We start from the raw sequence: 15,517 nt of genomic DNA on the forward strand, positions 1-15,517 counted from the left end.
TTGGTGAGGGGCTTGGAACACAAGCCCTGTGAGGAGAGGCTGAGGGAGCTGGGGTTGCTTAGCCTGGAGAAGAGGAGACTCAGGGGTGACCTTATTGCTGTCTACCACTACCTGAAGGGAGGTTGTAGACAGGCAGAGGTTGGTCTCTTCTCCCAGGCAACCAGCACCACAACAAGAGGACACAGTCTCAGGCTGCACCAGGGGAGGTTCAGGCTGGAGGTCAGGAGGAAGTTTTACACAGAGAGAGTGATTGCCCATTGGAATGGGCTGCCCGGGAAGGTAGTGGAATCACCATCACTGGAGGTGTTCAGGAGGAGACTTGACAGGGTGCTTGGTTGCATGGGTTAGTTGATTAGGTGGTGTTGGGTGATAGGTTGGACACGATGATCTTGAAGGTCTCTTCCAACCTGGTTTATTCTGTATATTCTTTATAGCCATCTGGGGGAGAGCAGTGTTTGAAGGGAGGGACGGATGTAGTACAAATCAAATAAAGACTTTAATGTGTCTATATAAAACACTTAGAATTGATCTTGTATTATAAAAGGAAATAAAACCCTGTCCATATTGTTGATGCAACTTGCACAATTGCAGTGTGTTTGTCACCTGAATTGGTGCATGTTGAATCGTTAGTCTTTTCTGATTGGTCTGAGAACACAAACTTCTTCCTTAGCAGAATTCAGAGATAGATGTTTTTATCATCTCCAACTGCAGAGCCAGCAGAAATTGCAAAATGCCACTTTTTATTACTGCAGATCCTTCTATTCTGTTAATTCCTTTAGGCATTTTTCATTCCAGCTGTTTTGTTATGTTGCAGGGAGGTAAGTGGCTAGCAAAGCATATTCTTCAGTCATCAGTTTTCAGCATGACCACTTGGCAGACAGTGTGATGAATATAGCTTCCTTATGCATGTTCCATGATTTGGTTTTGGGTTTGGTCTTTGTTGTGGGTTGGGTTTGGGGTTGGTTTTTTTTGGTTGGTTGGGGTTTAGTTGGTTTGGTTTTCTTTGTTTTCTTTGGTTGGTTGGGTTTTGGGGCTGAGGGGTTTTGTTGTGGCATTTTGGTGGTTTGGTTTTGGGGCTGAGGGGTTTTGTTGTTGCATTTTGGTGGTTTGGTTTTGGGGCTGAGGGGTTTTGTTGTTGCATTTTGGTGGTTTGGTTTTGGGGCTGAGGGTTTTTGTTGTTGCATTTTGGTGGTTTGGTTTTGGGGCTGAGGGGTTTTGTTGTTGCATTTTGGTGGTTTGGTTTTGGGGCTGAGGATATTTTTTGTTGCATTTTGGTTTGGTTTTGGTGCTGAGGCTTTTTTTGTTGCATTTTGGTGGTTTGGTTTTGGGGCTGAGGGTTTTTGTTGTTGCATTTTGGTGGTTTGGTTTTGGGGCTGAGGGTTTTTTTGTTGTTGTATTTTGGTGGTTTGGTTTTGGGGCTGAGGGGTTTTGTTGTTGTTGCATTTTGGTGGTTTGGTTTTGGGGCTGAGGGGGTTTTTGTTGTTGCATTTTGGTGGTTTGGTTTTGGGGCTGAGGGTTTTTTTTTGTTCCATTTTGGTGGTTTGGTTTTGGGGCTGAGGGGTTTTGTTGTTGCATTTTGGTGGTTTGGTTTTGGGGCTGAGGGTTTTTGTTGTTGCATTTTGGTGGTTTGGTTTTGGGGCTGAGGGTTTTTGTTGTTGCATTTTGGTGGTTTGGTTTTGGGGCTAAGGGGGGTTTTTGTTGTTGCATTTTGGTGGTTTGGTTTTGGGCTGAGGGGGTTTTGTTGCATTTTGGTGGTTTGGTTTTGGGGCTGAGGGGGTTTTTTGTTGCATTTTGGTGGTTTGGTTTTAGGGCTGAGGGGTTTTTGTTGTTGCATTTTGGTGGTTTGGTTTTGTCTACCATGCTTCAGCGCACAATTTCTCATTTTCTTTTAATCAAGACTGAAGAGAGCAACATCTGCTGAGTGTGAAATCTCTTCTGAAGCTGAGTACCAGGGAGAACTCTTGAAACACTCCAATTCAAAAGGGAACAAAAGCTGTTTTTTTTTCACAGAGTTGCAACTGCTTTGGATTAATGTAGCTTTGAAAACATATTTCTTTCTAATCGTGACTCAGTGTAATGAACTAAGTAGTGGTATGGCCTATAAAAGTATGAAGTGGTGTGTCTGGAACTAGAATGTCTTAATTACTTGGTGTAGACTACCATGTGATGAGAATATATAGAGCAAATTGTGTAAGCCTCTGATTACAGACCACTGGCAAACATTCTTCTGTTGTGTGTGGATAACAGGAATATAAAACCAAAGTGGAGCTGTGTGGCTGAATTAGAGTATGAGGTCTTGTTAGAGGAAGTGTTGATGCATGAAGCTGCTCTTGAGTGGTGTGTGACTCTTGTCTGTCTTCTGCCTGGAAGTGATTCAGAAAGGTTGGTGTCCTTCTCTTTTTCAGACCACCTTTGGGGGGTGATTTTTGGAACGCCTTCAGAATTCACCTTTGCAGAAAGGTGAGTTTTTCTCATGGTGGACCTAGAAGAAGGGGGGGGGGGGAAAAGGCAAAGCAAAAATCCCATTGTTGCATTGATTAGAATAAACAGTGCTTTGGGGGAGGGGCAACACATTATTTCATAGTATCATAGTATCATTCAGGGTTGGAAGGGACCACAGGGATCATCTAGCTCCAACACCCCTGCCATGGGCAGGGACACCCCACACTACATCAGCCTGGCCAGAGCCTCATCCAGCCTGGGCTTAAACACCTCCAGGGACAGGGCCCCAACCACCTCCCTGGACAACCCATTCCAGGGCTTCATCACTCTCATGGGGAAGAACTTCCTCCTCACATCCAGCCTGAATCTCCCCACCTCCAGCTTCATTCCATTCCCCCTAGTCCTATCACTACCTGAGATCCTGAGCAGTCCCTCCCCAGCCTTCCTGTAGGCCCCCTTCAGATACTGGAAGGCCACAATGAGGTCACCTGGGAGCCTTCTCTTCTGCAGACTGAACAGCCCCAACTCCTTCAGTCTGTCCTCATAGGAGAGGTGCTCCAGCCCTCTGATCATCCTTGTGGCCCTTCTCTGGACACCTTCCAGCACCTCCACATCCCTCTTGCAATAGGGGCTCCAGAACTGGAGGCAGTACTCCAGGTGGGATCTCCCCAGAGCTGAGTAGAAGGGGAGAATCACCTCCCTCAACCTGCTGGCCACACTTCTCCTGATGCAGCCCAGGATCTGATTGGCTTTCCCGGCTGCAAGTGCACACTGAGAGCTCCTGTTGAGCTTTTTGTCCACCAGCACCCCCAAGTCTCTCTCCTCAGGGCTGCTTTCCAGCCAGTCACTGCCCAGCCTTGATTTGTGCCTGGGATTGCCTCGACCCAGATGCAGGACCCTGCACTTGCTCTTGTTGAACTTCATGAGGTTGGCTTGTGCCCACCTCTCCAGCCTGTCAAGGTCCCTCTGGATGGCCTCCCTTCCCTCCAGCCTGTCTGCTGCACCACACAGCTTGGTGTCATCAGCAAACTTGCTGAGGGTGCACTCAATGCCACTGTCCATGGCACCCACAAAGATGTTGAACAAGCCTGGTCCCAGGACTGATCCCTGAGGGACTCTGCTTGTCCCTGGCCTCCACTGGGACATGGAGCCATTGACAGCCACTCTTTGGGTGCAGCCATCAAGCCAGTTCCTTATCCATCTAGTGGTCCACCCATCAAACCCATGTGTCACCAGCCTGGAGACCAGGATGTGGTGCGGGACAGTGTCGAAGGCTTTGCTCAGCTCCAGGTAAATGACATCAGTTGCTCTCCCCTCATCTATTAATTTTGTCACCTGCTCATAGAAGGCAACCAGGTTGGTCAGACAGGATTTGCCCTTGGCAAAGCCATGCTGACTGTTCCCAATCACCTCTTCACTATTCTTCTGAGCCAGTAGTGACTCCAGGAGGATCTGCTCCATGATCTTTCCAGGCACAGAGGTGAGACTGACTGGCCTGCAGTTCCCTGGTTCCTCCTTCTTACCCTTTTTGAAGATGGGGGCAATGTTTTGGTTTGGGGTTTTGTTGTTTTGTGGGAAATTTTTGTTTGTAGGTTTCTTGCATCTGGTTTTGTTGCTGTTTTTTTTTAACAGGACTCAATTACAGATTTCTCTTTTGGACATGTTAAATGTGTGCAGTGTGTCAGCTTTTGCTTAAGATTTGCTGTAAGCTGATTTCAGATTGACATTTTGCAATGCCTTTGCTCTGTGTACAAAATGCTTTTAATGACATGCCTCTGGAAACAATGGCTTCAGGAAGTTCTGGGGTTTATTTTGGACAGGTAATGCCTGTACATGAATTGCAAGCTGGTCTCTAGTGGGGACACCGTGGGAGGATGAACACGGAGGAGCTGGAGTTACTGACTGATTCCAAGTACAGAAACTATGTAGCAGCTGTTGACAAAGCACTGAAGAACTTTGAATATTCCAGTGAATGGGCAGATTTGATATCAGCACTGGGGAAGTTAAACAAGGTATGCCTGGCAGGTGCCCTTGGAGAAGGTTCAGGAACTGACAAAGGGTAGTGGTGTGATAATGCAGAACTGCAAGGTTCTAGCAGTTTCATAGTCTTGCAAATATTTTAACAGTCTGAGCCAAGTGCTGGGTGTGGGCAAGGAGCAAACAGCTCAGATGCCTGAGCCTTACAGCTGAGCCCTTTAATCATAAGTAGAGGGAGAAGTTATTTACATTTCTAGTGGAAATACATGCAAGATTTTTATGACTGACTTTTGCTTCTAATGTCATTCAATGCTATGGAAACAGTGTGGAAAATAGTAGCCAGTGTAAATGTCAGCAGTAGTTTTCATGAATCATTCATCAGATGAAGAATGTTATCATTCTGCTTTAACAGTTGAGAAACTGAATGTGTGATATCATTGTGATCTTTAGTGGCAGTTTACAAGTGAATGGAGACCTTGATACCCATAAAAATCTTGTTCTGATTAATCCTGTATGTTCCTGGGGATCTCCACTCAGGGTCATAGGATTCCTTTCACACTCACACATTTTGCCAATGGGAAGCTTTGCAGAATTTAGCATAGAACATTACAGACCTGAAGTGTTCACATCCTACCCTTTAAACTTTGTGGAAAATCAGGATTGACAGTAACAGTGGGGGTGCCAATGGCATCATTTCTTTGTATAAACTCCCTTTTCCTTCATTTATTTGATTGTAGCAGTCCTTGCTGCACATGGTATACAAAGTAAAGGCTATCTCAAACTGTAAATGCAGCTCTGTGTTCCAGTCCTGAAGCAATTATGTAGTTTCAGGCAGTGTATGTTGTCTCTTTCTATAACAGCTCCATAGAGTTATCCAACCACCCACAGTTTGATAATCCTTTTTGTGCTCCTGGCAATCAATTGAAGCAAACAGAGATAGCAATTTTTGCCCTCAAAAGGGTGTACAATGATGTGGAGAAGCTGCAAGTATGGAAGGGAAGTTGTGGCCTAGTTTGTAGCGGGACAGATTGCTTCATTGCTCTGAAAGGGGCAAAAGGGGCTCACACCAATGGATTGGATAATCATGAAATGGAAAAGCAATTCATAGTCTACAAAAGCTACAAAACCCACAAAAAAACACACAAAAAACTACGATGGTGGTAAGCACAGTGAAGTATATGAAGTTCAAAGAAATCCCTAGTCTAAACTTAACAACTTAACACTCAAGTTCCTTTGCACCAGATCAAAACCCCAACACTTCCCTTCTTCCCACCTGGGGTTCACCCAAAACCCCAGGACTCTTTCTTCCCCACCATTGCTAGGCTGGTTTCAGGTTGGCCAGGCCTGAACTGCCTTCTCCTTTTTACCCTGGCATTAGGCCTGAACAGGCTAAGATTGCACTGGGGGAAAAATAAAAGAGTTATTCAGGCCAAAGTGGCCTGGGATACTCCCCCATCGTTACCAGATAAGAGAGTGTCTCTCTCCCACGGGAGCAGAGAAGGAAGCAAGAGACAGACAATAACTGCAGCCAGATTGGTAAGGGTGAAGGATTTCTGGGCAGAAATTTCTGGCCCATGTCCACCCACTGGGCTGGATGCTCTAGACACTGGAGGTATCAACTCTCTGGCTTCTTTTGTGGAGGCACCCAGCCTAAAGGGCCACAAGATGTAAATGCCTTGGTAATTCCCTCTATAGCAAGTGTGCAAGGGTAAGGCTGTACAAAGAAGCAGCTCCACAGGACGTCTCAGAAGTGCTGTTTTTCTGTGCTGCCGTAACCTGGGCACGTGTTGTGACTTACTGACCTCATTCAGGAAACTCCTTTACTCAGTGTGGAGGTGATGTTTAACTTGCCTTGTGCTGTTTCCCTGCCTGTGCTGCTCTGCCAGGTGCTGCAGAACAACGCCAAGTACCAGGTGGTGCCGAAGAAGCTGACCATAGGCAAGCGCTTGGCGCAATGTCTGCATCCAGCTCTGCCAGGAGGGGTTCATCGGAAGGCACTTGAGACCTATGAGATCATCTTCAAAATCATCGGACCCAAACGTTTGGCCAAAGATCTTTTCCTCTACAGGTATGGCAGTTCAAACAATAACATGGTAAATAATTCAAGCACAGCTGAGATGGTGTTTTGGTTTTCTCCAATTGGTATGAAAGCTCTTGCTTTGTTGCATAGCAAGGATCAGTCAGTTCCTCTTCCTCCAGTTACTAGTCCTCTGCTCTGGTGAAACCTCACCTGGAATACTCCAGGGCCCTCAGGAGACATGAACCTAATGGAGCACCTCCTGAGGAGGGCCACAAAGTTGAAATGGAGTTGGAATGGAATGGAGTGGAGTGGAATGAAGTGGAATGGAATGGAGTGGAGTGGAAATGAATGGAAATGGAAATGGAAATGGAATGGAATGGAATGGAATGGAATGGAATGGAATGGAATGGAATGGAATGGACCGGACCAGGTTGAAGCATCTGTCCTATGAAGACAGGCTTAAAGAATTGGGGCTGTTCAGCCTGGAGAAGAAAAGACTGCAGGGAGATCTTATAACTACATTTTAATATCTGAAGAGCCCCTGCAGGAAGGCTGGGGAAGGACTCTTCAGAAGGGCTTGTAGCAGTAGGACAAGGGGCAATGGTTTTAAATCAGAGCAGGAATGATTTAGGTTGGACGTAAGGAAGAATTTGAGAATGAGAGTGGTAGAATGCTGGGTCAGGTTGTCCAGGGATGTGTTGTGGCCCCATCCCTAGAGACATTCAAGCTCAGACTGAGTGTAGCCTGGGGCAACCAGATCTAGTTGGAGGCATCCTTGCTTACTGCAGGGGGGTTGGATAAGATCACCTTTGACCTGTGGTGCTAGTATCATCATGCTCTTCTCATGAATATTGTGTATGTGAATATAAACAGATCACCAAACCATATTTAGGAACCAACTTAGATGCCAAAAAACCTGGAACTTATTATTTCTTACCTGAAATAAATTGTTGTGCACACATGCACAGTATACACAGTAATTGAAGTGTCGACACTTCTTTCAATCTATCCACATTAACTTTCTCTACTGTAATTTAAGTACTGCTGGGAAAGAATTTGAGTGTAGTTCATAACAAGAAGGTTTCTTTTCCCAGCAGTCAAATCTACAGAGCAGAAAGGCATGTCTGTTTTGCTAGAATGGGAGAGCAAGTGCAATTTTTATTACTTATTTTTGATTTTCAGTCTGTAGAACTGTTGATAATGAATCATAAAATCATGGAGCTGTTAGGGTTCCCTGCCCTGGGCAGGGACACCGCACACTAGATCAGGTTGCTCACAGCCACAGCCGGCCTGGCCTTCAAAACCTCCAGGGATGAGGCTTCCACCACCTCCCTGGGCAACCTGTTCCAGTCTCACCCTCATGCTGAAGAACTTCTTCCTAACATCCAAGCTGAATCTACCCATTTCTACTTTTTTTTTCAATTCCCCCTAGCCCTATCCCTACCTGACACCCTAAACAGGCCCTCACTACCTTTCCTGTAGGCCCCCTTCAGATACTGGAAGGCCATAAGAAGGTCTCCTCAGAGCCTTAGAATAGAATAGAACAGAATAAACCAAACCAGGTTGGAAGAGACCTTCCAGATCATCGCGTCCATCCCGTCAACCAATCCAACCCACCTAAATGGCTAACCCATGGCACCAAGCACCCTGTCAAGTCTCCTCCTGAACACCTCCAGTGATGGTGACTCCACCACCTCCCCAGGCAGCCCATTCCAATGGGCAATCACTCTCTCTGTGTAGAACTTCTTCCTAACATCCAACCTGAACCTCCCCTGGCGCAGCCTGAGACTGTGTCCTCTTGTTCTGGTACTGGCTGCCTGGGAGAAGAGACCAACCTCTGCCTGTCTACAACCTCCCTTCAGGGAGTTGTAGAGAGTGATAAGGTCACCCTTGAGTCTCCTCTTCTCTAGGCTGAGCAAATCCCAGCTCCCTCAGTCTTTCCTCACAGGTCTGTGTTCCAAACCCCTCACCAACCTTGTTGCCCTTCTCTGGACTCGTTCCAGCAAGTCAACCTCCTTCCTAAACTGAGGGGCCCAGAACTGGACACAGGACTCAAGGTGTGGCCTAACCAGTGCAGTGTACAGGGGCAGAATGACCTCCCTGCTCCTGCTGGCCACACTGTTCCTGATGCAGGCCGGGATGATATTGGCCCTCCTGGCCGCCTGGGCACACTGCAGGCTCATGTTCAGCCTACCATCGACCAGCACCCCCAGGTCCCTCTCTGCCTGGCTTCTCTTCTCCAGACTGAACAGCCCCAACTCCTTCAGTCTGTCCTCGTAGAAAGGATAACCTCATGATAACCTCAGTCTGTCTGCATCAAAAGAAAGTATAACCTTGACAAGAAAGTGTAGTGAAAATACACTGTTTCCTAAGCCTGCAATAGGTTTTTTGGTTGGGTGAGGTGAGGAAGACATGGATCTGTTTGTTGCATAATGCATGGAGGGATGTGTCTGTGTTTATACACACAATCACACACACAGTCCTTAATCTTCAGCTGCCCCTGGAGATTAAAATTTCATCTGTGTCTAAAATAGTGGAGCATAGGTTTAGGTTGGATGTTAGGAAGAAGTTCTATACAGTGAGAGTGATTGCCCATTGGAATGGACTGCCTGAGGAGGTGGTGGAGTCACCATCATTGGAGGTGTTCAGGGGGAGACTGGATGGGGTGCTTGGTGCCATGGTTTAATTGATTAGGTGGGTTGGATTGGTTGATAGGTTGGAAGCGATGATCTTGAAGGTCTCCTCCAACCTGGTCTATTCTATGTAATTCTAATTGCTGTCAAAGGTCTTTTCCAAGCTGGTTAATTATATTTCTCTTCTCTCTTCTCTCTTCTCTCTTCTCTCTTTTCTCTTCTCTTCTCTTCTCTTCTCTTCTCTTCTCTTTCTCTTCTCTTCTCTTCTCTTCTCTTCTCTTCTCTTCTCTTCTCTTCTCTTCTCTTCTCTTCTCTTCTCTTCTCTTCTCTTCTCTTCTCTTCTCTTCTCTTCTATTCTCTTCTCTTCTCCTTCTCTTCTCTCTTCTCTTCTCTCTTCTCTTCTCTCTTCTCTTCTCTCTTCTCTTCTCTCTTCTCTTCTCTTCTCTTCTCTTTCTCTTCTCTTCTCTTCTCTCTTCTCTTCTCTTCTCTTCTCTTCTCTTCTCTTCTCTTCTCTTCTCTTCTCTTCTCTTCTCTCTTCTCTATTCTCTATAATATAATTCTGATTAGGTAGCAAAGTTGTGTATTAATGCATGGAAACAGTTTTGTCCTTAACATCAGCTGCTCTGTCTTGCATTTTCATGATGTTTATAGTTAGTGGGGGAGGGGAGCAGATCAGTTCTGTGTCTCCACAAGATTCTGTGAACTCACAGCGCTCGTGCAGTGGTTCAGGTCCCTGCAATATCTTGTTAACAATAACCTTCTAGGGCAGTGGAAAAATGCCACCTTGTGTAATGTAACTGAAAGCCATTGTCACTTGTGCTCGGGAGAAGAGTGACATTCACATGAAGGCATTATCAAAGATTCCAGTATGGAAGCAGAATGACAGGGTCAGAGCATTGGTTCTTGAAGGAATGAGCAGCAGCCTTACAAAGAAAAGGCTGTGTGGCAGCATGCTGCTTACTGAACAAACCCACATTTCCTGCAGGAAAGAAAAAACCAACTGACAATGCCAAAGCAGTAGTTCTTCTAGATAAAGGCAAAAAAGGATTCTTCCTAATGTTTTTTGTACTTTGGGAAGAGGTTTCCCCTCCCCTGTAACAGGAATAATGTTTGTTTCCACAAAGGTTATTTATTTATTTACTTGTTTTAATTGAATGGTAGATTTGTAGCTGTGTTTTTTAAGACTCCTTTCTCAAATCTGCCTTTTTCTTTACTGTTAACTGCCTTATGTGTCAGGGATCTTCTGCCCTGAGGCCTCAGTGCTTTTGAAAATTGAAAATGCTTTTGATAATAGGTGCTGTTCATAATAATTGGTGATGTTTACTAGCAGTAGCAACAATTATTTCAGTCTGTAGGTTACCACATCTGTAACTTTCATGAACTTACACTTAGATTGACAGGAAACTCAAAACATGCTTCCAGTGTTTTTTAAATCCTTCATGAAACAGTGGGTTTTATTGTTAGAGAGGGACCTGGGGGTACTGGTCGATGGTAGGCTGAACATGAGCCTGCAGTGTGCCCAGGCAGCCAAGAGGGCCAATGGCGTCCTGGCCTGCATCAGGAACAGTGTGGCCAGCAGGAGCAGGGAGGTCATTGTGCCCCTGTTACACTGCACTGGTTAGGCCACACCTCGAGTCCTGTGTCCAGTTCTGGGCCCCTCAGTTTAGGAAGGAGGTTGACTTGCTGGAACGAGTCCAGAGAAGAGCAACAAAGTTGGCGAGGGGTTTTGGAACACAGCTGAGGGAGCTGGGGTTGCTTAGCCTGGAGAGGAGGAGACTCAGGGGTGACCTTATCACTCTCTACAACTCCCTGAAGGGACGTTATAGACAGGCGGAGGTTGATCTCTTCTCCCAGGCAGCCAGTACCAGAACAAGAGGACACAGTCTCAGGCTGCGCCAGGGGAGGTTTAGGTTGGATGTTAGGAAGAAGTTCTATACAGAGAGAGTGATTTGCCCATTGGAATGGGCTGCCCTGGGGAGGTGGTGGAGTTGCCATCATTGGAGGTGTTGAGGAGGAGACTTGATGGGGTGCTTGGTGCCATGGGTTAGTTGTTTAGGTGGGTTGGATTGGTTGGTGGGTTGGACACGATGATCTGGAAGGTCTCTTCCAACCTGGTTTTATTCTATTCTATTCTATTTTCAGACTAAAAATTCTGAAATTAATCTGTACTGTGTTTTTGCTTAACAGTGTAAGTGTCTCTAAATTTGGCACTAGGTTACTTGGTGAAGAAAACCATCATGGGGTTGTTTAGCCTGGAGAAGAGGAGGCTCAGGGGAGGGCCTTGCTGCTCTCTACAACTACCTTAAGGGGTGGTTGTAGCCAGGTGGGGGTTGGTCTCTTCACGCAGGCAAGCTATGACAGAACGAGAGGACATAGTTTTCAAGCTGTGCCAGGGGAGGTTTAGGCTGGATGTTAGGAAGAAATTCTTCCCAGAAGGAGAGATTGGCCATTGGAATGTGCTGCCCAGGGAGGTGGTGTAGTCACCATCCCTGGAGGTGTTTAAAAAGAGACTGGATGAGGCACTTTGTGCCATGGTTTAGTTGATTAGATGGTGTTGGGTGATAGGTTGGTCTTTTCCAACCTGGTTAATTCTGTGTTCTGTGCTATTCTTGTTTTCTTACAGAAAGGTATTTCTGTAACTTTCCTCACATGTTCTTATCCTTTTTTTTTAAGCAAGTGCAAGGACAGTGTGTTTATAAATACATTTTCCATTGAGATGTAGTTCAGCATGGGCAAAATGACCTTTTTTTGTCTTGCAGAGATTGTCTTGCAGCTTTATTACATTTATTTTCTTGGTGGGTGTTGTGGGTTAAGGTGAGACACCTTTAAGAGCCAGAGAGCTGACAGTCCTCCAAAGCACTAGATAGACACAGGAAATGATAATCTATGTTATTTTATCCCATAAGCCCTCTATCTCCTGTATAAACTGAGTGCAGAGATCATTTGGCCCTTTTTTCTGGCCTCCTTTCTGCCTCTCTCTCCCCCTCTGAGCACCAATCCTTTATCTCTTGCAGTGTGGAGGAGGTTTGCTGCCTTGGGCACTTTTGGCAGAGTTAGTTTTGTAGCAGAGCCATTTGGCCTAGGTTGGGGGTGAGGGAGGAAGGGTGGGTAGCCTGGGAGGGCATTGGAGCCTGGATTGTTGGAAGGCTTTTGGCTCAATGAACTGGTTGTAAGCTGGAATGTGAGTTTGAGCATCTCACATTCATGTAAATAGTGTAAATATTTGTACATGGTGTTTCCAGTTAAATTTCCAATTCTGTGGGGAGCATTTTCTATCATAGTATCAGTCAGGGTTGGAAGGGACCACAAGGATCAGCTAGTTCCACCCCCCTTGCCATGGGCAGGGACACTCCACACTAGATCAGCCTGGCCAGAGCCTCATCCAGCCTGGTCTTAAACACCTCCAGGGATGGGGCCTCAACCACCTCCCTGGACAACCCATTCCAGGGTTTCACCACTCTCATGGGGAAGAACTTCCTCCTCACCTCCAGCCTGAATCTCCCCACCTCCAGCTTCACTCCATTCCCCCTAGTCCTATCACTACCTAAGATCCTGAGATGTCCTTCCCCAGCCTTCCTGTAGGCCCCTTTCAGATCCTGGAAGGCCACAATGAGGTCACCTGGGAGCCTTCTCTTCTGCAGACTGAACAGCCCCAACTCCTTCAGTCTGTCCTCATAGGAGAGGTGCTCCAGCCCTCTGAGCATCCTTGTGGCCCTTCTCTGGACACCTTCCAGCACCTCCACATCTCTCTTGTAATAGGGGCTCCAGAACTGGAGGCAGTACTCCAGGTGGGGTCTCACCAGTGCTGAGTAGAGGGGGAGAATCACCTCCCTTGACCTGCTGGCCACACTTCTCCTGATGCAGCCCAGGATCTGATTGGCTTTGTGGGCTGCAAGTGCACACTGAGAGCTCATGTTGAGCTTTTTGTCCACCAGCACCCCCAAGTCTCTCTCCTCAGGGCTACTTTCCAGCCAGTCCCTGCCCAGCCTGGATTTGTGCCTGGGATTGCCTCGACCCAGATGCAGGACCCTGCACTTGCTCTTGTTGAACCTCATGAGGTTGGCTTGTGCCCACCTCTCCAGCCTGTCAAGGTCCCTCTGGATGACCTCCCTTCCCTCCAGCTGTCTGCTGCACCACACAGCTTGGTGTCATCAGCAAACTTGCTGAGGGTGCACTCAATGCCACTGTCCATGGCACCCACAAAGATGTTGAACAAGTCAGGTCCCAGGACTGATCCCTGAGAGACTCTGCTTGTCCCTGGCCTCCACTGGGACATGGAGCCATTGACAGCCACTCTTTGGGTGCAGCCTTTATTTTACTCCTTTGGGGAGGGGTAAAATATATTTTCTGTCCACTCTGAACTAAACTAAGACAGTGGAAGACACTCATCTCTGGGCCTTCAGCACTTGCTATCATAATGCTCAGAGTTTTAATCTGCCATACCAGGCTGTCAGTCTGGAAGGCTGCCAGATTGTGTGGGGGGTCTATGCCTGTGCAAAAATCACAAGATAAAAACCTGCTACTTGTAACTACACCAGACACTCCTGGAACAGTCTTAAGATATAAATGAAATTGTACCATAAGAAGCTTCCTAAAGAAAGATACATTTTATTCTTCCACAGTTCTGGGCTGTTCCCCCTCCTTGCCAATGCGGCGATGTCTGTCAAGCCAACATTACTGAGTCTGTATGAGATTTATTACCTCCCACTGGGGAAAACACTGAAGCCAGGACTGCAAGGACTGCTAACTGGGATTCTGCCTGGCCTAGAGGAGGGCTCAGAGTATTATGAGAGGTAAGGATAGATTTCTTAATAAGGTGATGCTTGATTTACAGAATCACAGTATCAGCAAGGTTGGAAGAGACCTCAAAGATCATCAAGTCCAACCTTTCACCATAGACCTCATGAATCACTATATCACAGTATAACTAAGATTGGAAATGACCTCGAGGATCATGGTGTACAACCTGGCACCACAGACCTCATGATAGAATAGAATAGAATAGAATAAACCAGGTTGGAAGAGACCTTCAAGATCATCACGTCCAACCTATCACCCAACACCACCCAATCAACTAACCCATGTAACCAAGCACCCTGTCAAGTCTCCTCCTGAGCACCTCCAGTGACGGCGACTCCACCACCTCCCTGGGCAGCACATTCCAATGACGAATGACTCTCTCGGTGAAGAACTTCCTCCTCACCTCGAGTCGAAACCTCCCCTGGCGCAGCTTGAGACTGTGTCCCCTTGTTCTGGTGCTGGTTGCCTGGGAGAAGAGACCAACCCCCTCCTGGCTACAACCACCTTTCAGGTAGTTGTAGAGAGCAATGAGGTCTCCCCTGAGCCTCCTCTTCTCCAGGCTAAACAACCCCAGCTCCCTCAGCCTCTCCTCATAGGGATTGTGCTCAAGGCCTCTCCCCAGCCTTGTTGCCCTTCTCTGGACACATTCAAGTGTCTCAATGTCCTTCCTAAACTGAGGGGCCCAGAACTGGACACAGGACTCAAGGTGTGGCCTAACCAAAGCAGAGTACAGGGGCACAATGACTTCCCTGCTCCTGCTGGCCACACTATTCCTAATGCAGGCCAGGATGCCATTGGCCCTCTTGGCCACCTGGGCACACTGCTGACTCATGTTTAGGCGGCTGTCAATCAGCACCCCCAGGTCCCTCTCTGTTTGGGAGCTCTCCAGCCACTCTGACCCCAGCCTGTAGCTCTGCATGGGATTGCTGTAGCCAAAGTGCAGCACTCGGCACTTGGACTTGTTGAATGCCATCCCATTGGACTCTGCCCATCTGTCCAGTCGGTCGAGGTCCCTCTGCAGAGCCTTTCTGCCCTCTAACTGACTAACATCTGCTCCTAACTTGGTGTCATCTGCAAACTTGCTGATGACTGACTCGACCCCCTCATCCAGATCATCAATGAAGATGTTAAAGAGCACAGGGCCCAGCACTGATCCCTGGGGGACGCCTCTGGTGATTGGGTTTAGGTTTGGGGTTGGTGTTTTCATGCAACTTGTATGTAGATTTTTAGTCTATTTATTTTCCTTAAGAGAAGTGGAATTTAGTTTCATCCAGCCATACTAATTGCAATTGGGTAGTACAGTAAAAGATTCTTAACATGAATTATGATCAATAACCTGTTGTTCCTGTTATTTAAAAGGGGGATTGACAGTAAGCACACCTAGTGTTATATATCTTCTGCAAAGTATCAAAGTCACAGGACAAAAGCAAACGGCTTTAAGTTGCACCAGGGAAGGTTTAGATTGGACATTAAAAGTTTCTTCAGCCAAAAAGGTTATCAAACACTGATACAGGCTGCCTAGAGAAGTGGTGAAGTTGCCATCCCTGGAGGTATTTGAAAGACCTGGACTTAATGATCTTAAAGGCTTTTTTCCCAACCTTTAATGACTCCATGCTTCTTGCTTCAGATTGAGATAGGTGTTAGG

At 46.8% G+C, this 15,517-nt stretch overlaps 1 protein-coding gene across 1 annotated transcript in view; it reads left to right on the forward strand.

Moving 5' to 3' along the window:
* DOP1A (DOP1 leucine zipper like protein A) overlaps nt 1-15,517 on the forward strand; it is a 117,587-nt gene that overhangs the window by 18,587 nt on the left and 83,483 nt on the right. The window contains 4 exon segments of the mRNA XM_068148763.1: nt 2,406-2,460; nt 4,263-4,454; nt 6,306-6,487; nt 13,695-13,865. Of these exon segments, the coding sequence (XP_068004864.1) occupies nt 4,317-4,454; nt 6,306-6,487; nt 13,695-13,865 (491 nt within the window). The 5' untranslated portion in view covers nt 2,406-2,460; nt 4,263-4,316.

The sequence above is a fragment of the Melanerpes formicivorus genome, unplaced genomic scaffold (genome assembly GCF_026170545.1).
Source record: "Melanerpes formicivorus ecotype bairdi unplaced genomic scaffold, bMelFor1.0.p_v2 SCAF_2, whole genome shotgun sequence".
Lineage (NCBI taxonomy): Eukaryota > Metazoa > Chordata > Aves > Piciformes > Picidae > Melanerpes > Melanerpes formicivorus.